This window comes from Caenorhabditis elegans, chromosome I, assembly GCF_000002985.6.
Source record: "Caenorhabditis elegans chromosome I".
In the NCBI taxonomy this organism is placed as follows: domain Eukaryota; kingdom Metazoa; phylum Nematoda; class Chromadorea; order Rhabditida; family Rhabditidae; genus Caenorhabditis; species Caenorhabditis elegans.
In genome coordinates this window covers 7,375,439-7,397,175 of record NC_003279.8, presented here as the reverse complement: position 1 = coordinate 7,397,175, position 21,737 = coordinate 7,375,439, and the positions used below count along the sequence as shown (strand labels likewise).

At 36.5% G+C, this 21,737-nt stretch overlaps 4 protein-coding genes and 2 non-coding genes across 7 annotated transcripts; 5 read left to right on the top strand and 1 right to left on the bottom strand.

The window, feature by feature from the left end:
• The first annotated feature begins 1,257 nt into the window (after window positions 1-1,257).
• Window positions 1,258-8,127, top strand: sol-1 (Suppressor of lurcher protein 1). The gene is made up of 12 exons (NM_059687.9): window positions 1,258-1,472; window positions 1,554-1,618; window positions 1,701-1,820; window positions 1,899-2,043; window positions 2,097-2,183; window positions 2,668-2,853; window positions 4,913-4,970; window positions 6,518-6,722; window positions 6,880-7,018; window positions 7,211-7,325; window positions 7,372-7,540; window positions 7,755-8,127. Exons 1-12 carry the CDS (start codon window positions 1,293-1,295, stop codon window positions 8,068-8,070), a joined length of 1,785 nt encoding a protein of 594 aa, NP_492088.3. The 5' UTR covers window positions 1,258-1,292; the 3' UTR covers window positions 8,071-8,127.
• C15A11.10 lies at window positions 5,484-5,585 on the top strand. Its single transcript, NR_101580.1, has one exon. It is a non-coding gene; the product is annotated as an Unclassified non-coding RNA C15A11.10 (non-coding RNA).
• Window positions 8,128-8,380: 253 nt separating the features above from the next.
• Window positions 8,381-12,778, bottom strand: C15A11.2 (Protein PXR1-like). Its single transcript, NM_059686.6, has 3 exons — window positions 12,659-12,778; window positions 8,647-9,095; window positions 8,381-8,561 (listed from the first exon to the last, which is right to left on the bottom strand). Exons 2-3 carry the CDS (start codon window positions 9,064-9,066, stop codon window positions 8,460-8,462), a joined length of 522 nt encoding a protein of 173 aa, NP_492087.1. The 5' UTR covers window positions 9,067-9,095; window positions 12,659-12,778; the 3' UTR covers window positions 8,381-8,459.
• 21ur-13320 lies at window positions 9,950-9,970 on the top strand. Its single transcript, NR_050259.1, has one exon.
• col-35 (Nematode cuticle collagen N-terminal domain-containing protein) lies at window positions 10,241-11,269 on the top strand (the record flags this gene model as incomplete). Its single annotated transcript, NM_059685.5, has 1 exon — window positions 10,241-11,269. The coding sequence occupies one exon, from the start codon at window positions 10,241-10,243 to the stop codon at window positions 11,267-11,269; it is 1,029 nt and encodes a 342-aa protein (NP_492086.3).
• A 1,200-nt stretch (window positions 12,779-13,978) lies between the features above and the next one.
• unc-15 (Paramyosin) lies at window positions 13,979-20,572 on the top strand (the record flags this gene model as incomplete). 2 transcript variants are annotated; one of them, NM_001392551.1, is made up of 12 exons in its annotated part: window positions 13,979-14,209; window positions 15,346-15,402; window positions 15,449-15,535; window positions 15,605-15,715; window positions 15,763-15,818; window positions 16,890-17,109; window positions 17,417-17,521; window positions 17,644-18,575; window positions 18,625-18,754; window positions 18,804-19,580; window positions 19,855-20,289; window positions 20,355-20,572. In NM_001392551.1, the coding sequence occupies 11 exons, from the start codon at window positions 14,093-14,095 to the stop codon at window positions 19,879-19,881; spliced, it is 2,619 nt and encodes an 872-aa protein (NP_001379131.1). The 2 variants fall into 2 exon arrangements, with proteins under 2 accessions (NP_001379131.1, NP_001367193.1); NM_001380695.1 differs by lacking the exons at window positions 13,979-14,209; window positions 15,346-15,402; window positions 15,449-15,535; ... (3 more) ...; window positions 17,417-17,521; window positions 20,355-20,572 and having other exon boundaries at window positions 17,848-18,575; window positions 19,855-19,881.
• Between the last annotated feature and the right edge of the window lie 1,165 nt (window positions 20,573-21,737).

The following is a 21,737-nucleotide window of genomic DNA, read 5'->3' as shown; positions in this document are numbered from 1 at the left end:
AAGACCTTGTTTTTCCTGTGCCCATCGTCCCAACACTATATCACTTTCTCACATCTTTTTGCCTTTTGTTATGACTACTTTTTCAAAAAATATGGACACAGCGACGGCTCTTTTTGTTTCTGTTTCCTTCATTTTCATATGTTTCTGCTAAACCTACTAATCCTTGTTCTCTTCATCCTTTCTTCGTGTACTTGCAACATCTGATCAATGGGTTTTTATTTCCGTTGTTATATAGTAGCTGTCGCTGAAATTTATATATCAAAATTTGTCAGATGTTTAGAGCAAAAATTGTTTTTATACACAGATTGCTGGCCAATTTGAAAATTAAAAATAAATAAAAATTTCAATTAAACTACTGTGCCTGTTCTCGTTGTTTTCTATATTTAATCTCTTAAAAACTTCTAAAGGTTTCTTATTGCTGAAAATATAAATATAGGATATCCGTTTCCCCAATTTCAAACTGCGGACATTGACACATTTGAGTGGTCCATTGATGTTCTGACAGATTTGTCAAATACTCCTGACGTCTCTAGTACACAGCTGAGAGCCTGTCTTCTCAATCACAAAAACATTGATATATACGTTCGTTTTGAAAATATCTTCTTTTTGTTTTTCTACTACGTCTCAAATATCTTTAAATCTGTTCAGTAAGTGCTGAGAGTGTTATTTTTATTGGCGATACTAAAATTTTTATTTGATTCATTTTTATACAAGAGTACATTTTTGAGAAAGAGGGAAAAATTTGGGGATCAGTTTTGCTGGAATATGGATTTTTGGTCTTTTATTAGATTTTTAAAATATGTAAGTATTACTGTTTGATACATGTAAATAGAATAGTGCTTCTTCTAAATAATTAAACAAGTACATTATCACAGATACTTCAGTGACGAAATTCAAATCATGAAACTTCAACCTGTTATTCTTACAGTCAATTTTTTCACTAGTTTCGCGGCTAGTAGTTGTAACACAATTTGCGAGTTTGATACAATTTTCGAAAAATTATCGATTATTATTTTCACAATATCAGAGCATTCTCAGTTTTCATGATATAGGTGGCTTCTACATTTTCGTTCCAATGTTTGACACCCAATATCCCAATTCTAATTTTCTATAGTTCCTCCAATTAGATGTTCTCCATTTACTCTTCATTATCTTTATGTCTGTTTGTTCTTAATCCACCCTCACCCATCGTTTCCCTATTCTCTCATTTTACCAATTTCCGGACATTCTTCAAACGAAATTAGTCAAACTTTGCAGGTTTTGGATGATGAGATGATGATGTCTCCGTCAGAATGTGTCGTCGAGCCGAAGATCTTGTGCTTCTTCTGATTCCGATCCTTTTTGGATATTTTTCTCATGCATCGGAACATGAATGCAAATGTGTGCTATTTAATGTGACAAGCGGGAATTTTCATTCTCCGGAGTTTCCGGCCCCTTTGGAAGGTGTCCCCTGCCTTTTTTATCACTTTCAGGTTTTGTTTTAATTTGAATTTGTTTAGTATAAAAGAAGATATAATAAAATTGCCGCCAACCCCGATTATCAATAATTTCAGGCACCACCGGACCATATAATTCGATTGACTTTCGATGTATTCCAGTTACCGCCACGAATTGGAGTGTAAGTTTAAAACCTTATTTTTTGAAGAATGTCTTGAATACAATAGAGTTTCCGGTCTAACAATTTCATTCTTTTGTTGCAGTTGTTCATCTTCAATTATGCTTTTCGACCATTCAACCGATGGACTTATCGAGTTTGGAGAACGAGCTGACTTTGAGTTTTGTGGAAAAGAAATCTCTTCGGGACGTCAATTCTTTTCAAAGTAAGCTCGATTTTTTTCTCAATGCCCTCCAAAAAAGCCATTGAGAAAGTATGGAAAGCGTCAAGTAATTCGCTTCAGGGACCAGCACTTTCTACTGCAAATTTCGAGTGGAAAAGAGTCATCGCGTGGATTTCGGGGATCGTTTTTAGCAATTCCTAAAAAAAACTTTACAAGCGATGCGGTGGAAATGGCAGAGTGCAGTTATAGAGTTGAAAAGCAAAAGGTATAAAGATATGATTTAAGTTCGGAGAAATTTTTTTAAATACTAACTTTCAGGCAATAATATATTCACCGGATTATCCATATTATTATCCATCAAAAGTCAATTGCACTTACCATATACCTCAAAGAAAAGGATTTCAGGTATTTTCTGTTTTGAAAAGTAGTGGTTGGGAAGAATTTCATGTTAATACATATATTCGTTCAACTCTCCACCACGGGAAAATTTTTTTGCAAATTTTTTCGTCCCAAAAAAAAGGAAAAAAAAGGGTCCAGAAAAAAACAAACAAACATTTTTGTCGCAGTCACCGATGACTTAGGATTTCCTCATCCTCCCAGGCTCAGATGAGTTCAACTCTCCACCACGGCCAAATTTTTTGCGAATTTTTTCATCCCAAAAAAAAGAAAAAAAAAGTGTTAATATACAGTTAATGATGATGAAAATTAGCAAAATTAATTCCGTATGAAAAATTTATTGCGAAAATTCGAGAATTTATGGAATAATTCCATTAAAAATGCAAATTTCGGGGCGAATTTTAAACTCTATTCTTCGTATTTTTCGACTTTAACTTTTGAATAATACATATTAAATATATTTACCCGTTTTAACTTGTTTTTCTTTTTTCAGATAGTTGTAAATTCAATAGTCATGGATATTGGCCGTGATGCAATTTTACAAATATTCGAGTCTGTTGAAGGAAAATTCGAAAAACGTCTCATTGAAATGGTGACATCCGTCCAGAAATCAATTTACGTCTCGTCGACCTCCTCGTTGTTGATTTATTTCTCAGCTGGGAATAACGACGTCGAACGGGTTCGTTCTCCTTTTTTGCACTTTTTTCCGCACGTTCTTGAAAAGAAAAAAGTATGTATACGTTATTGGAAAATTATTCTGCATTCTGATGTTTCTAAAGTGGGGCTTTGTACCTGAAGTTAACCTTGGATTTGGCTTCAAACTGAAACCTATGTCACAGATCCAAAAGCATATTTTCTGAAATTTTTTTGTGATTTCAAGAATGACAGGGATAAACATACATAATGCAAATTTTTTGGCAAGATTGAATTTTTTTGAAAAAAACTATTGATCCACTCATAAAATTGAGAATCTTTGCCTTCTACGTAAGTACTATAAATCGTTAGAATTATCTAAAATCTGTAAAACAGCTTTTGGGGTACTTTTACTAGCCTTGAAAATAATGAAAAACAAAACCGACAAAATTTTAGAACGAAATTTATCCGCTGTAAAGTGCTCCACTGTAAATCCAAATGAAATAGGTTTTCGGTAATAGGATCAAATCCATTATCAATTCTTCTAATTTTGCAATAGCCATGAAAAAAACAAATTCATCCCGAAATAAACTTCAGAATGTAGTATTTTATCTAAAAAAAAACGTTACAAAATGAAACGCGAACACAACATAACCACCAGAGATTCAAACATTAAAAAGAGAGCAAAATAAAGTAGTGACATCAAAATAGAAACATTGGAAACGTGGGATCCTTGACGTTACACTTCCCTTCACTTTTACAAAGATCTGAAATCAATTTGGACAACACAAAGATTCAGAAATCAGACAACTGATGACTCAGAAGTAGAATAATTGGGAGAAAATTTTTAAGTTTCCGTGGAACGGGACAAAAACAAATTAGAATTTGTCTAGTGTTGTCATTTTTCATTTAAAAATAGTGTTAATTTAAGGTAGCAAGTTATTAAAATGTATAATTTATCATATTATTTAGGTTTTGGGAAACAAATCTATTTTTAATTGAAGTTTGTTCTCTGAACTATCAAAATGTTTCGAAGATCCTTTTATCCCTAATATATACATCTGCTCTAATTGTAGACATGTCTATCAAAAAATCGTTGAGAAAGAAACAACTCCTGCTCAATTTTTTAAACACTAGACGAAAGTTTGTTTATAGACATATTTAAACCTACTTTCGTTGAAAGGAGACATTATTTGAACTGCCAGGATATCAACCTAAATCAAGTTAAAAGTTGAGCAGCGTCGATCTGGTTTTTGGTTTCAATGAAAGAATATTGGTTGGAATGATGGAAAACAGTTAAAATATTTAAATTTTCTGATGCGTTCCTTTTGCGACATAATGTCAAGCGTCTGATCTATATTCGGGAAGTAGGGTGTGTGATTATTCGATAAAATTGGCAAACCGAACTTATCTGTAAATTTTCTTCCAGTTATTCTGCAATAATTGTATTATATTAATTTTGTAATTGTATTATTGCCAAATAACATCAACCAATTCATCTGAAAGACATGTTAGAATTGTGCCAGTTCTCCTTACAAATATTACCACATTATAACCCAATTGCCAGGCGCCGGTCTTAGGTTCTGACGGCGTTGATAAGAAAAGTCGGCAGAATTTTAACATTTTCTCTTAATAAAATTGGTTGCTTTCGTGATATCTTGGACTATGATGAATTCAAACTTTTAATAAATTTTTTGGAGCAAAACTATATGAAAACTTACAGATTAGTTAAATTCTCCAAATTCTCCTAAAAGTGCCTATCATTTTGAAAAGAAACCCCCCATTGACTTTCAAGAAAAAAAAGCAAAAGTTTCCCCCAGTTGAACACGAGCACAAACCTTTCAATTCAAAACTTTTTAATCAAAACGAAAAAGAATTAAGATGTATCAAAAGCTTCATTTCATTAGCCTTAAGTCCAAAAACTAATCGTTTGTGCAATTCATCTCATTTCCTAAATGATGAGTTGTTGTTGAAAGTTTAAACCACTTGAAACCCTCCTCATTTTTTTCATTTTTTTTTCTACTTTTTCTTGTCTCCGGTTGTGTATGTGTGTCTGTGAGTGTGTTGAAGCAATTTAGGCAACAGGAGGTTGTTGTGTGTTGCAGGCCGTTGGCTTCGTAATCGAATTGCAGTACTCGAATGCGGTTTGGAGCCAATCTCCGGGTGAGTTGAGTTGTTGTGTTGAAGAGCAAAAGAAGGGGGTTAGGGGGAGGAGAAGGAGGAGCAGAAAAATGGAAGGAGGAGAAGCTTAAAGAAGGAGAAAAAGGGTGAAGCATACCTCCCTTTTTACTGAATCTTCTCTTGATTCTATCCTTTTTCATTCCTTTTTCATTCCTCCATCTCTTCATTTATTCATTCATTTTCTATCAATTCCGTCTTTTTGACGTTCCCCCGTTCGCTCATTATTCAGCCCCTCTTTTGGCACCAAACTCTCAACCAGGGCCTTTTCAAATTTTTATGCTAAAAATATTACATGTGATTTTCATTATACTTCTTGAGCATGTTAATGGTAAGTATTTTGATCCAAGGGTTGTGCGGTAGAAAAATACGTTTTGGAACAGTGATCTTATTTATGGAAAAGCTTTTATGAGAATATAATCATTTGCAGCTGTAGCATGTCAGTTACGGTGAAGGGGAAGCTTACTTAAAAATATTCAAACTTACCAAAAACGCCAAGACTTCGCAAAAGAATGTCGAATAAATCTAGAAACTCGCTTGATTTCTGCGAATATTCAATTTTTCCTAATCTCATTATTAAAATTTTCACATTGTTGTCTTTAAATAACTTTGACCCAAGTTTTTATTTTTTCCTTATTTTTTAGTATTAGATGAGGGAAACAAGTCTTCTAATTTTAAAAATTTATAAATTCTTTTGCGAATCCAACAACTTTGTCCGCAACACAAAATAAGAATTTGGGTCAAAATTGAAAAAATCATAACAAAAAATGTGAGTGGTTGAGATAGATAGCGTGGTAATTGGAATAAGAATATTAGCATGAGTTTAAAATTTAGCAAAACCAACCAGTAACATTTTTACAAACTGAATGGAAGTGCAAACTAGTCGCTCACTAGGCACTGCTCATGCTCTACAACCAACAATCAGGTTTCTTACTTCGAATATATTTTTTCGAGGATTTTTTAATAATTACAAGTGTAAAATCACAATTGAGCTATATTCAAACACGATATCAAGGAATACATTCATCACTTGCGAGAAATGCTCTAGATCTGGTCGTACACTATTCAAGTTTAATCTCTCATAGCTTTTTTTGCTGGATTTTTCAGAACAAAGTGAGTGACAAATGATGGCAAGCAGTATGCAGACTATTTTACTTCAAAAACATTTCTAGAAAAATTAGTTTTCGAGATACGGGCGAATCAGTAAAAGTTGTCAAAAAACGGGCTCACGAGATGTCGGCCGCTGTATTTCTTGTAATGACACTGGTAAACAACTTAAACAACTGACTACAAGTAGACGTAATTATGGACAATACTGCATTAGTTGAACTTTTTCGATAGCATGCCCAGTTTTTAAGTTGTGCTCGTTTGAAAAATTTGTAAATTAATCAAAAATCGAAAATTTGATAAATTTTTGGCCGCCACTGTACAACTTTTGATTTCTCAAATAGTAAAAACTATCGCACAACCCAACTATAAATTCCTGAACTTCACAGTCATATCTACAATCTCAACAGTTTTTCAAACTACAGAAACAGCGTCCGAATGTCAGCTGAACATCAACTCGGAAAATTTCAAAGAAGGTCAACTATCATCTGATAAGATTGGACGATTCACTTCATCATCTCTTCCAACGAAATGTCAAATTGTACTACAGGGATACCCAAATGAGAAGATTAGTGTAAAATTTACACATTTTAACTTGTATGTTCCGGATAACAAGAACGTTACCAAACGGTTAGTTATGAAAATATACAGTTCATTGTAAAAGCACCTTATCTTCACATGAAGATAAGTTATTAATTCAGAAAAAAAATTAGAAAAGGTTTTTTATGAAAAGAATTGAAAAAAATAAAACCGAGATCTACCCTGGAAAATTGTTCATTTTTTTCAGTTGCACAGAAGTGGATAATCTGTCTGCTGATGTTCGAGTGGGGTCACGTCTTTCAAGAATTGATGAATGGTGTGGTAAACGAGCTCCACCCAATTTGATGAGTAGTTCAAATCTTCTACAATTGGAATATAATACAAAGGTTAGTGTTGAATTAATTTGCAATTTTACCAGTAAAGTTTTTGATTCTATCAAGATTGAACTCTAAAAATGAAGCTGCTCTAGAGCAAGTTCAACCAAGTTATGAAAGATTTCAAACGTTATCTAGCAAAAAACAAAAGGCTACTTTTAAAAAACTTGATAATTTAGATCGTTTTTATTTTCATAATTTCAGTCATCAAAGGCTATTCGAGAAAGCACAAATGATGATATTGGTTTTCGATTAGATTACAAATTTCATACTGACTGGAATATGGGAAATATGAAAGCAAAAGTAGATAAAAAGAAAGGTTTGATCACATTTTGTATTAATTCTGTAAAATCTTTTATTGACAGAATGTCGCTTCTCATTCAATTCATCAGAGCACACAAATGGGAAACTTTGGTCTGCAAACTATCCAGGATTGTATCCGAGAAATTTATATTGTGAATATATATTCCATGGAAGAAATGATCAAGTTGTTCATATTCATTTTGAATATTTCGACATTGAAGGTTTTAACCAGTGAGTGTTTTTGGTTATATGAAACATGTTATATTTACCTACCAGTTTATGAAACATTAGTTTTAGTTAAACCACCTAACGAAGGGTGAGAAAAAATTAAATTAAAAATTTTAACAATTTTTCAAAAAAAAAACCATCTATTTTGAATACAAGCCTGTATTGTTGTCTTAATTTCCAACACTTCAAAAATTATGCTATTAATTATCATTTTTAGATGCGACGAAACAACTCAAAGTGATTATATTCTATTTTCAAACTATCAGACTCATGATCGAACGAATCGTCGTTTTTGTGGGAAAACAGCTCCAAAAGGTCCAATATTATCAGAATCCAATTACTTTCGAATGATTTTCTCAACGAATGACATCTTTGATGCAACCGGATTTTATGCACATTATCAGTTTATCACTCAAGAGAAATCTCAAATCAGTCGGGTCAAGCTCACGATATCTTCTAGCCAAACTCCGTTCTCCTCATTTTTCCTTGTGATATTATTGTTCACCTTTCGATACATTGCCAACATTTTTTAGCTGACTTAAATACATTTTTTCGTGTTTTTTTTTAGTTTTTATAAATTTGTTTTCTTTGTTCATTTATTGAACACTTTAATGTTTTCATTGAAAACAGTCAAATTCAATTCAAAATGAATTTAACTTTCTCTGGAAAAAAACTCTTTTGGATTTTAGAAATATGGGTTAAACCGGGAAAACGCAAACGTCCATCTTCCTCAGCTTACTAGAAAAATAACTATTTCGCATGCAAAAACAGGCAAGGAAAGCTTTCTTTTCTCGAAAAAGTACCTGAAATTCGGAAAATCGGACTTGTATCAAAATCAAAAACTAAAAGATCATACATTTATTCAAGTAAAGGTTTTTTCATTAGCATTATTTTGTTCCTTCTTGTCATTTCATCTTATTTCTTATTGAGCTGCACCTGGACCGAAATCCTCGTAACCATCGTCCATTTTTGTCTTCTTCCCGTCGTCCTTCATAACCATATCCATTCCACTTATCTCCATGTTCTGAAAATTATGATATTAGAAATTTTAAAGTGGAAAAATGATTCAACATTAGTTAAAAATCAGTGTATATTTGATATGATTTAACCTTGCTTGTTTTTTCCTCTTCTTTCTTCTTTGGCTGTTCCTTTGGTTGTTCTTTTGGTTGTTCCTTCAATGGGGGTTTAGCTATATCCTTTACTACATCCTTCGCCTGATCCTTAGGTTGCTCCTTAGGCTGCTCCTTTGGTTGCTCTTTTGGTTGCTCTTTTGGTTGCTCCTTTACCAATTGATCCTTCGATTGTTCCTTCTTCGGTGCCTCCTTCTTTCTCTCTTTCCCAACATCTTCTTTTGTCATTCTTAAAACATCCTTATCATCACGTCGTTTTTCTTTCTCATATTCTTTTGGATCCGTCGATGTCACGGATTTTGAATGCGTGAGAGTGGAGGTTTTCTTCTTGGCTGTCTTCGTCTTTGATCTCTTTTTCTCCGCACCTTCTTTCTTTGTATTCTTGCTTTTGTTGCCCATTTCAATCCTTATTGCAATAAATCGAAAGTCTACAATAAATCAAAATATATAAGTTGAGCAGAAAAAAAAAATTACCAACAAGTTCTTATGTACAGCTTCTAGGACCTAGGTGGAAATAACCACAATTTTTTATAAACTAGGCACGTTTGCATAATGATAAGTCTCACGGCAAAACCATATTGTTATTAATTAATTTAAATTAATTAAAATTCCACTTCTCAAAGGACAGTATGGAAATTTCACGAATTTTCAAATTGACTCGGATAACGTGACTTTGTGTAATTTGAATCGAAACATGCTCGATCGATAGAAAGTTGGAGAAATGTCCACGCAGCCCCAATTTAGTTTGCTATGGCATGGAACACCTCAAAGCGTGTATTACTATTTTCACACAAAGCCTTCTAAGGAGGCACATAAAAATTCGCCTGCCTACCTATGCCTACTGTTATGTTATCCGGAAATTATATATTTTTTTGATTTTCGAAAGAAAATTGATGGGAAAAGATTAAATATGTAAATCTACGCTATGCAAGCACCAACCACTGGCGACCGCGCGGAAGTTCTGAAAAAAGTAGGCGGTTGGTAGGCAGGTAGGTGAAGGCCTGCCTCCTAGACACAAAGTTGTACACACTGTTCGCGGTGAGCTAACAAAGAGAGAAGCTCTAATCGGTAAAAAAATGTTGCAAACAAACTCACTTTTTCAACCGAGAAACAAGAAAAATACGAACGTCGAGTTGCTCAAAACTTAGCAATGGCAAATATGAATTCAGAAACTTCATATTTATTAAACAAAATATTCGCCCGTGGAATCTTATTAAAATTAAATAAGAAAAATTCACGTTTTCAATTCATGCATAAATATGAAAATTTTCTTTTTTTTAAGTCTCTCGAAAAATTTTAGTTATCTCAATTGCTAAAACGATATTTTTCCACGGAACCTCAATTAGAAAAAATTAGTTCTGGAAGCATTATTCTGCCGGTATAGTTTCCTACAGTACTGCAGAAACTTTTTTATTCTCATAGTAAATGAATAGTAAAACATAAAACTAGATATCAAACGGTTGTGTTGTAATAAAAGATGAATATCGGAACAAGAAACCGATTGGATCAGTACAAAAATAATTCATATATAAGTAAGTGGAAATGGAAGAAAACATCACTCATTTGGTATCCAATGTCCCACAGTACATCCTATTATTTTATTCTTTCGTCGACGATCGGCTGCTCGTTGATCGTTGTCGCATCATTGCTGACTCTTTACTCAATTTCTCTTGATATTCAACAATTTGAAATGAATATCAACAGCGAAATGGTTCATTTCAAATCTCGAGCCAATGATGTTTGGAATAAAATGGTTCGAGAAAATCTTCCTCAGAATCAAGCAACGTCTCCATCATTTGGAAGATATATTCTTGCAAAGAGAGCTGCTGGATATGCAACCGGCGGAGGTACAGAAAGAGAATGTAACTGTGCTGCTCAATCAACTGGTTGTCCAGCAGGACCACCAGGAGCACCAGGAGAAGATGGAGCGCCTGGAGAGCCTGGAACCGCTGGAACTGATGGAGAGAATGGAGCTGCAGGAGTTGCTGATAGTTTCCTTGGAGTCGAAGGTAACTGTATCAAATGTCCTGCTGGACCACCAGGGCCACCGGGACCAGATGGAAATGCTGGACCAGAAGGACCATCAGGAGCTCCTGGAGCTGATGGAGATGCTGCTGGACCAGGAGAAGCTGGACCAGCAGGACCAGCCGGACCACCGGGGCCAGATGGGCAGCCAGGAGCACCAGGACCAAATGGACAACCAGGAGCCGCAGGAACTACAAGTACCAACGAACCGGGATCTCCTGGACCGGCTGGACCTCCAGGACCAGCTGGACCAGCTGGAGAAGACGCTGCTGCTCCAGAATCCCCACCAGGACCACCGGGGCCACCGGGCCCACCAGGAAAAGACGGAGAAGCAGGAGCTCCAGGAGCGCCAGGAGGGCCAGGAACAGATGGAGCACCAGGAGTCGACGCCGCCTATTGTCCATGCCCACCAAGAACAGCAGGATTGGCCCAAGAAGCTCCAGCAGGTGCTGCTACAGGTGCGGATGCAAGCTCTGGAGCTGCCGGTGGTGCACCGGATGCAGGAGCTGGAGCTGGAGATGGAGCCACAGGAACATACAGTGGAAGCGCTGTCGTCCGTCGTCGTGCTCGATTCTAATCAACTTAAATTTTTCTGGAATGTGATGAATTTTATTGCAATAAAATTTCTTCAAGCTAAACAGTATTGATTTTATTATTTTCAGCTGTAAACATTTGATAACATGAAACAAAAAATCATAGCAAAACCACATAAGCTCCTCTCGGTGCTTTCGAATTATTTTAGATATTTGTATAATATCAGAACAGTAACTTTCAAATGATTTCGAAACTATCTTCAAATACTCAATTCCGAAATTTTTAAAATTTTTTTCAAACAAATTTTTTTTTTCTAAAATCTGAACATTTTGACATGTTCCCTCTAATATTCTTTTGAAGATTGATCTCATGTTTCGGCTGAAATTTTTCATTATCGTCCTCCTTTGCTGAGTATCTATATCTCTTTTCCTCCCAGTTGCCAATACTTTAAAACAATAATGCGGGGCCGAAAAATGCTTCTTCATTCTTGCTCCTCGAGTAGCACAGAGAGAAAGATCCTCTGTGCTCCCGGACCCTTCTGCCATTTCAACGAAGGCACAAAAAGAAATGTGATAGAGAAGCATGTGTAGTAGAAGAAGAGTGTGAGATGTGGGCTTGTCACTGAAGAGTTCAGAGAGTGTACGGTGGCAAAAAAAGATATTGAGATGGCAGTGGAGACCGATGAGAGAGAATGGGCGGCTTCTGGAGGGAATTCTATTGAAGAGATTCTTTGTAATGATCACGAAAAAAATGGATGGACAAAAGATGGAAAGGTGACAAATATATAGCTATTAATCAAAATTGCATAACTTAAAAATATGCAAATATCTTTAAAAAATGTTGTTTTTAGATCTTCTCCTAATAAAAGGAATAGTGCTAAAAACAAAAAAGATAAAATGAAATACGGTCTACAAGTATATTTCACTTTAACATGTTTCACTGCATAAATCTGGAAGATATCAACAAATTAAAATGCTTTGATCTACCTTTGTTTTGGATAGTTGTCTACAAAATGATAAATCCAGTAGTTCCAAGTTTCTATCTTGAGAGAAAACTTACAGCATTATTAGCATATATTCTCGAAGTTATGTTAAAAATAATTTTAACAAGCGGCAGCACTGCTAGAAATCTTGTGGAAATCGTATGCAAGGTTTAACCAAAATCTGGCCTTACTAAAGTCTAACAAAAACTATTCAAAGGTATGTCCACTCTTTGTAAAAGTTAAATATAAATGGTCTACCGTTTTCTATTACATTTTATAAGTTTTTGTCACGTTTTGGAATGGAAATGTGCGACAATCGATATTTCCTCAGAAAGTTGTTAGCGGGGTAAAACCATCCTAGTTTTTGCAATCAATAAACATCAACTTACAATGTTCAAGATTTTTTCTTTATAATCAAATCTGAAATTAAGTTCAAACGAATGTCAGTACATTTCACCATCCCCTGCTTCTGCAACCAACTAATTATCTCGGTCATCACGATTTGTCAGCTGACACTGCTCAACAAGAGTATTTTGTTGTCTGGTTGATCAGTCGTAATGGAAGTAAAATTCTGAAAATTTAGAAAAGATTTTGAAATTTCACAACACTTATTTAAAAATGACATGAGTCACAAGAAGTAACGGGATTTGGAGTGAAAACGTTGATTTTTTGACGTCATGACACAATTTCAGTTTGAAAATCAGTTTATCAAGCCTATTTTTCATTAATGAAAAAACATTCGGAAGAGCCGATATATTGGAAATTGAATACCAAGTTATTATAGAAGTAATAAAAACTTGATTTCATCACAATTTGTTGTGATACGCTCCCCCACCCCCTCACACACGCACACACACACACATTCTCCGGGATACACTCAATTATTACACACTTCGCACTTATTTCTTCAGAATATGAGATCCAAGAACTTTTTAAAACATTGATCAGATCATATATGACAAGGCTATCAATTAAGGAAGTGTATTAATAGATATGGACAAGAAGAGAGCATAACTATCTGTAATTAAGGAATTTCAAATAGTTGACAACCGAGTTTTGGAATTCTTCAATATTTCGACTGTATAGACGTATTACCATTAATAGAAGACTTTTATAAATTTATGAAAATGGATCATCTAAAAGGTAACAGTATAGTTCTGAGAAACTTTAATGAAAATTGGAGACAACCCAGGCTTGAAGAGCCTGAATAAAGTAAGAGTTGATTACTGATAGGTGGAATGGCATTCGATTAATGGCAGTTCAGTCTCGCTTTTTCTGGTTTTGTGTTTCTTTTTTCTTAAGTGGTCTTCGTTTTACTATCCGTTCGTCAAAGTTCACACCTGCCCTTTCGGACATTCAAAAGGCACACACAAACACGAGTTGAAGTTTTTGGTGGATCCCGATGTTTTTTGTCTGTGCTCATCCCTTTTTGCTGAATTTCTTCCGTGTCGCCTCAACCCGAACCAAACCAATATCATTCGAATGTTTAAAACCTCCTGGCCCGCGGGTGCCTGATGCATCGTCTGCGCTTCGGCTCTCGGCGCGCTCTTCTCGAGATCGTATCCCGCCAACTCGTTGGCAAAAACACAATGGCATTTATCAGATACGCAGCGTAGAGTGGGAGGGTGGCTCAGTGCTAGGCAAGAAGGATTACACTGAGGCTCCTCTCTCGCTCCCTGCCGGGCACACTACCTTCGTAGAAGTTGATGATGAGAGATACTTGGAGACAGAGAGACGATCGACGACGCAACGGCGCGGGATGAGATATGTGTGTATGTGTCTTCCCGACGGCAGAGCCCCAACGCACAATCAGTCAGTCTCGAAGCAGCCAGCCAGCCAGCAGCACACACAGGGGCACCATCCATTTGAATACTCCATTTGATCATGTCATTGTATCGTTCGCCATCCGCTGCTCTTCTTAAGAGCCCGTCGCAAGCAGCGTTCGGTGCTCCATTTGGCAGCATGTCCGTCGCCGATCTTGGATCACTCACCAGACTCGAGGTAAATTTTTGAATGTTTTCTACCATTTCTGAACATTTCACTGCCAAAACCCCAAAACCCGTGTTCCATTTTTCATCGAATCGATGTTTCATTGACTGATATTTTGAATTATATCTGTAATTTAAATTTTAGTAAAAAAGGCATCTAATATAGCAACGAAGAATTGAAAAACTTGAAAAATCTCAAATTGTAGTTTTACAGTACTCCTCAGTCTCAAGAAAAATGTTTGTTTTGTCCCTAAATTGAATGATTGACAAATAACGGCGTTTTCAGTTTTGTAAATATTATTTTTCTGCATCAAAATGTATGGAATAAAACAATATTCCGAGCCAAAACACTATTTTCAGAAAAATTTTTAAACTTCCTAGTTTTCTCTATAATTAAACCTTTAGATTCCTTATTCTAAATCTTCATTTTGAAAAATCTGTTCATCATTCATCTCGGCAACTAGTTTCTTTGTGTAACTAAGATTTGCAACCTTTGTTTAACTTACTGCTTGCTTACATATATTTCCAAGAAAAAGTAGAACCCTAATTCTCAGATTTTCAAATATAGCACTTATAAAAAACAAAAATTACGCTTTTTTTCTTTGAAAAAACAATTATTTTTTGACCCCATATTTTCTCATGGTTCTAGCTACTGAATTTGCGATTATTGCCAATTGCCTGCAAAAACATTTTGTCAATTAAAATAAAAACAATTACCAAATCATTCGCTGGTCTATTTCCAAAAAATGCACTCTACGTCTCTCATATCTATAAGCTATTTTCACGTTTCTCTTATAATCTCCCACACTGTGTTGTAAAATTTCGAAGAAACCTAATGCATTATTTGTTAAGCTTAGATATCAATTCAAAAAAAAAACTAAATGGTAATATCGAATTGTATGCTACGAGTGTATTCTTGTCGTTTGATCTCAAGAAATTCCGGGACATTTAAATTTGTGACGTCAGGATGTTTATCTTCACAGTACTTTAAAAATATTCCCCACTCGGCACTAAATTTATAGGTCCGTGTAATAAGGTTCATCAAGAAGTTCAATCAGAATCGGAATCCATACTTTTTTTATCTGAATCAGTTCTTGAAACAATTAATTCTTCAAAGATTTTACAAATTAATACAGTTTCACTTTTCAGGACAAGATCCGTCTTCTCCAAGAGGATTTGGAATCAGAGCGCGAACTCCGCAACAGAGTGAGTTTTTACCTTTTATCTCTGATACCATGATTGCCATTTTCAGGTTGAACGTGAGCGTGCCGATCTCTCCGTTCAAGTTATTGCTTTGACTGACAGACTCGAGGATGCCGAGGGAACCACCGACAGCCAAGTGAGTTTCCAGTTTTTATGAATTTCAATTTAAAGAAACATCTTATACCTTTAAACATTATAATTACAGATCGAATCGAACCGCAAACGTGAGGGAGAACTCTCAAAGCTTCGCAAGCTCCTCGAGGAGTCTCAACTTGAATCCGAAGATGCCATGAATGTTCTCCGCAAAAAGCACCAGGTACAGTAATCTTTATGCTATAGCTTAAAGAATTCGTGAAATTTTAGGATTCCTGCCTCGACTACCAAGATCAGATCGAGCAACTCCAAAAGAAAAATGCCAAGTAAGTTATTATCTTTATTTTCTAAGTTTTTTTTCGTATTAGTACTTGTGCCTTCATTTTCTTCTTCTTCTTCTTCTATCTTCCCGCGTTGAAATGGCAGCGGAGGAGTTGGCGGCTCGGCAGAAGCTCTGAAGAAGAAGTATAAGAAGATGAAGAAGCATCAGCTCAAAGTGTGTAAAATAACAAACGTTTCTCGTGTGTGTGTGTTTGTTTCGCCTTCCAGGAAGAGATGAGAGAGATACAAGAATGTCTGCGTCTTACTGATCTTCTCAATATCTCTCACATTTCTCTCATTGATCTTGATGCTTGGCGAGCAATCTGCGTTCCCGTGAAACAGTGGTGGTGGTAAAAAATAATGAGATTAAGTTGGGATGAGAAGTTGAGATGAACGGGAAGGGGACAGCTTGAGAACTTGAATGACGAATGCATGAACATATTATAGAATATTTAAAAATGTAGTAAGGATCAAACATTATTTGTTTCATAACAAGGGGTTGCTAGCCTAGTCTTGCACCTCCTATCCTCTAGTTTTACAGCTCATATCTCGGTTATTTTTCATTTATGAACACATTTCAACAACAAAAATGCGTGAGAAATCCTGTATATTAATAGGAAAAATACTGTATTTTTCCCATTTAAATTACGATGGATTCATTTTATGATGTCTCTTTTTTTTGCTCAAATAACTTTCAATGAAATCAAGGAAAATCTTCCGTAATTTAAAACACATTTCTAGAATCTATGTTAATCTTTTAAACAATGTACATAGATGATCTATTCAGTTGTAAAATAAGTTTTAGTTGTTCCCTTCTTGCGTTCAAAAATCTTCGAGTTCAACTTTCCCATGAAAATAATTGTGTGCAACTCTTGACGTAATGTTTTTAAATCCAAAATTAGTTTATACTTTTCCACCCACTATCAATAGTTTCACCTGTCCAAACCGGCTGCTTTCTGACATCATTCATAGCCAAACATATTGTTGACACATCAAGAATTACTTGTTCGCCGCTGCTTGACTTTTTGTTAAATTCCAAATATCCTCCCATCCCACGCAATATCATCATCATTCAGGATCGACCGCGAACGCCAACGCGTCCAACACGAAGTCATCGAGTTGACCGCCACTATCGACCAGCTCCAGAAGGACAAACACACCGCTGAGAAGGCCGCTGAGCGCTTCGAAGCCCAAGCCAACGAACTTGCCAACAAGGTCGAGGACTTGAACAAGCACGTCAATGACCTCGCCCAACAACGTCAACGCCTTCAAGCTGAGAACAATGATCTTCTCAAGGTTTGTTTTTTGAAGTATCATGTGTATAATCTCTAGTTTTATCATCTTTATCACGTGCCACCGATCACTCTGCTCATCTTTCTACTTTTTTTTAGCAAAAAAATGCGGTAAAAAGAAAAAAAGAAACCCCTTTTAACAGGGGGTTTCTTTACTAAATTCTCTATTTTATCGCTACTATTTCCGCAGAGTGTGTGTGCAAATAGAGTACTCGAGATATTAGAAAGGAGGATGCTCTGTGAGCCTCATCGTTTTTTTGTCTCGTTCAGTGTGTTCTGTTAGCAGATCAGGGATCGTTAATGTTTTTCAGGAGGTTCACGACCAGAAGGTTCAACTCGATAACCTTCAACACGTCAAGTACACCCTCGCTCAACAGCTCGAGGAGGCCAGACGTCGTCTTGAGGATGCCGAGCGCGTAAGTCTACTAGTCCAAAGTGCCAAATTCAGAGGCGGAAATATCGGGTTTCTTCCTCTGACGCATTTCTGGACATTAAAAAAGCATAAACGTGCGAAGATCAAAGAACGTTGAAATTTCAGGAGCGCTCCCAACTTCAATCTCAACTCCACCAGGTTCAGCTCGAGCTCGACTCGGTCCGCACCGCTCTCGATGAGGAGTCGATTGCCCGTTCCGATGCTGAGCACAAGCTCAACCTTGCCAACACTGAGATCACCCAGTGGAAGAGCAAGTTCGATGCTGAGGTCGCCCTTCACCACGAAGAAGTTGAGGATCTCCGCAAGAAGATGCTCCAGAAGCAAGCTGAGTATGAAGAGCAAATCGAGATCATGCTCCAGAAGATTTCTCAACTCGAGAAGGCCAAGTCTCGTCTTCAATCTGAGGTCGAGGTTCTTATCGTTGATCTTGAGAAGGCCCAGAACACCATTGCTCTCTTGGAGCGTGCCAGAGAACAACTCGAGAGACAAGTTGGAGAACTCAAGGTCCGTATCGATGAGATCACTGTTGAACTCGAAGCTGCTCAACGCGAACTCCGTGCCGTCAATGCTGAGCTCCAGAAGATGAAGCATTTGTACGAGAAGGCTGTCGAACAGAAGGAGGCTCTTGCTCGCGAGAACAAGAAGCTCCACGACGAACTTCACGAAGCCAAGGAGGCTCTTGCCGACGCCAACCGCAAGCTCCACGAGCTCGACCTCGAGAACGCCCGTCTTGCCGGAGAAATCCGTGAGCTCCAGACTGCCCTCAAGGAGGCTGATGCTCAACGCCGTGACGCCGAAAACCGCGCTCAACGTGCCCTTGCTGAGCTCCAGGCTCTTCGCATCGAAATGGAACGTCGTCTCCAAGAGAAGGAAGAAGAGATGGAGGCTCTTCGCAAGAACCTTCAATTCGAAATCGACAGACTTATTGCCGCTTTGGCTGATGCCGAGGCCCGCATGAAGTCCGAGATCTCTAGACTGAAGAAGAAGTACCAGGCTGAGATCGCTGAGCTCGAGATGACTGTTGATAACCTTAACAGGTAAATACTAATTTTTTCAACATTCAACCCTTAAATTCATAAATTACAGAGCTAACATCGAAGCCCAGAAGACCATCAAAAAGCAATCGGAGCAACTCAAGATTCTCCAAGCCTCATTGGAGGATACTCAACGTCAGTTGCAACAAGTTTTGGACCAATATGCCCTCGCTCAACGCAAGGTGAGTTATCATTTTTGTGGTCTCTTAATTCATTTTTATATATGTTTAGGTCGCCGCTCTCTCTGCTGAACTCGAGGAATGCAAGACCGCTCTCGACAACGCTATCCGCGCCCGTAAGCAAGCCGAGGTTGACCTCGAGGAAGCCAATGGACGTATCTCCGACCTTATCTCCATCAACAACAACCTCACCTCCATCAAGAACAAACTCGAGACTGAGCTCTCCACCGCTCAAGCTGATTTGGATGAGGTCACCAAGGAACTCCACGCCGCTGATGAGCGCGCCAACCGTGCTCTTGCTGATGCTGCCCGTGCCGTTGAACAACTTCATGAGGAACAAGAACACTCGATGAAAATCGATGCCTTGAGAAAGTCTCTTGAGGAGCAAGTCAAGCAACTCCAAGTTCAAATTCAAGAAGCTGAGGCTGCCGCTCTTCTCGGAGGAAAGAGAGTCATCGCCAAGTTGGAGACCAGAATCCGTGATCTTGAGACCGCTCTTGATGAGGAAACCAGAAGACACAAGGAGACCCAGAATGCCTTGAGAAAGAAGGATCGCCGCATCAAGGAGGTTCAACAACTCGTTGATGAAGAGCACAAGAACTTCGTTATGGCTCAAGACACCGCTGATCGTCTTACCGAGAAGCTCAACATCCAGAAGAGACAACTTGCTGAGTCCGAGTCCGTAACAATGCAAAACCTCCAGAGAGTCCGCAGATACCAACACGAGCTCGAGGATGCTGAGGGCCGTGCCGATCAAGCCGAGTCCAGCCTTCACCTCATCCGTGCCAAGCATCGTTCATCTGTTGTCACCGGAAAGTCATCCTCCAAGGTATTTTAATTTTCTTTTTTTGTTGAAAATACTTTGATTTGTCAATACTTTAGATTTTATGTTAAACGCTCATAGTTAGAATAGACAAATACTTTAATCAAAAATGGTTCTAATTTCAATAAGAAAATTTCAAGAATTGTTTTTGTCTGTGTCGGAAAACAGAAATCCTGAGCAACTACTACTTATCATTTTATCTTTAAAAAAATTTGTTCCCAACACCTTAATTATTTTACGTCACTTGTTTTTCACATTTTTCGTTTGTTTTTTCTTGCAGATTTTCGTCACGGAAGACGATTATTAAACATCCCAAAAAGCGTCGCCATACATCAAATCATCAAATAAATTGCTAATAAGATGTGTATAATTGTTTTATTTTTCTTCTCTATTTCTTTCATGTTCTTCTTCTCTTTCTTTTTAAATTTTCAATTATTTCTCTCCCCAACAAATGCGCCCATCCGCTTTTTCTATCGTTCTTCCATCACTAAATCTTCTCGACTATCTTTTTGTTCTGTCCCACTGCCCCTCGTGCTTCTGACTGACTGTCCCCCAATCAATATTTCGAACAATTAGGTCAATCGAGCGACATCATTTCCCACCCACAATTCATGTTTTCCCATCAATTTTTAATACAAATTTATTCAATGTTCCATCCAAACCATCCCGAGTCCCTGGTTGCATAAGAAATCGTCGTCAATAAAAATTTTGATACAAATTAAGCCTGAAATTTCAAAGTAAAACAATAAAATCAAAGTCTTGACGAGATCGCTACCTGCAGATGAGATGATGCAATCGCAACCAGGATACGGTAGAAATTGTGGTATGCGCTGTTTTCTTCTCATATCCCATTACTTTCCTACTTCTCTTCAATTTTAATATTCAAAGTTTCGCCTAGATGATAATTTTTGTTGTTTTATCCAATCAGTTTTTATCATTCGGGCCACAAAACACCCCCGTTTCACAACAATAAAAAATGTTAAAAACAAATTAAAAAATATTTTATTTCAAACATTATTGCTCCAAGTCTGAAATTATTCCAGATGGAATCACATCCGAATAGACTTTAAAGTTAGAGAAGCGCCCGTGAGAGCTGTGATATTTGGTAATTTCAGTAGAATAAGATAATTTTTGGAAATTATGCCAAAAATCCAAAATGTCATTTTTCATGAAGAAGGTAATTTCTTTTTATTGTGAAATTCGCTCTGAAGCATTTTTGAATTGGTTCCATATTTTGAAAGCTTCAAAATGGTGTAAAAAATAAATAAGATGTATTTTCAAAGTTCACGATAATAACCCGCTTGACTACTTTCAAAAAAAATTGTTCTAAGAATACCGGAAAGTGTATGGAGTCTGGAAACTGAAAAACACTGAAATATAACATTTTGATTAGTACTTGAAAAATAGCAATAATTGAATATACATTTTAAATTAAAAGTGAACTCAATATCATATTTTCTAGGAATTCTTATTTTTATAGACACTTTTTATAGATTGTAAAACAATTTCAGAATCAATTTTATAAATTGTTTATTGTTTATAGCACATTGTTCCCATAGAGCACATTATTCAATTATTTTGTAATAATTGAGAAAGCTACATTTCAATTCGGTTACTCTCGATGTTCAGAAAAACAGAAATAAACTAATTGCGTAAATAATTCTATTTGGCCCGGTGCATTTAATAGATTAATCATTGAACAAAAGACCAAATAGAACTCAATTTCAAGTATTGTTTAAAAATTATGAAATGATCAATATAAAAATATCTTAAAAAAGGTAAATGCATTATTATTTTTCAAAAATTTCTTTTCAAATTTGCAATTACGTTTCATATTCCATGAGTTTTGGAAACATTTTTACTTTAGTAATTCTTCAAGAATCTCGAATTTTAATGTAGAATTTGGCTAATAACCAGGTATTCTTGGAAGTTCTCAAAATAATTCTCAATCAGCATCGTTAAACTTTTGCAATGAGCTCAAGATCTCAACCATAACATGGGAGGTACAAGGTTCAACATGTCACGTATATATTTGTTGTGTACGCACGTAATTTTGCAAGAAGGATGATGTAATGCTAAAGATGGATTGACGATACACATTTCCATCACCATTATTCCGATTATTTCTGCCAAATTCCCCAGTTTTTTTTAACAAGAATCGAT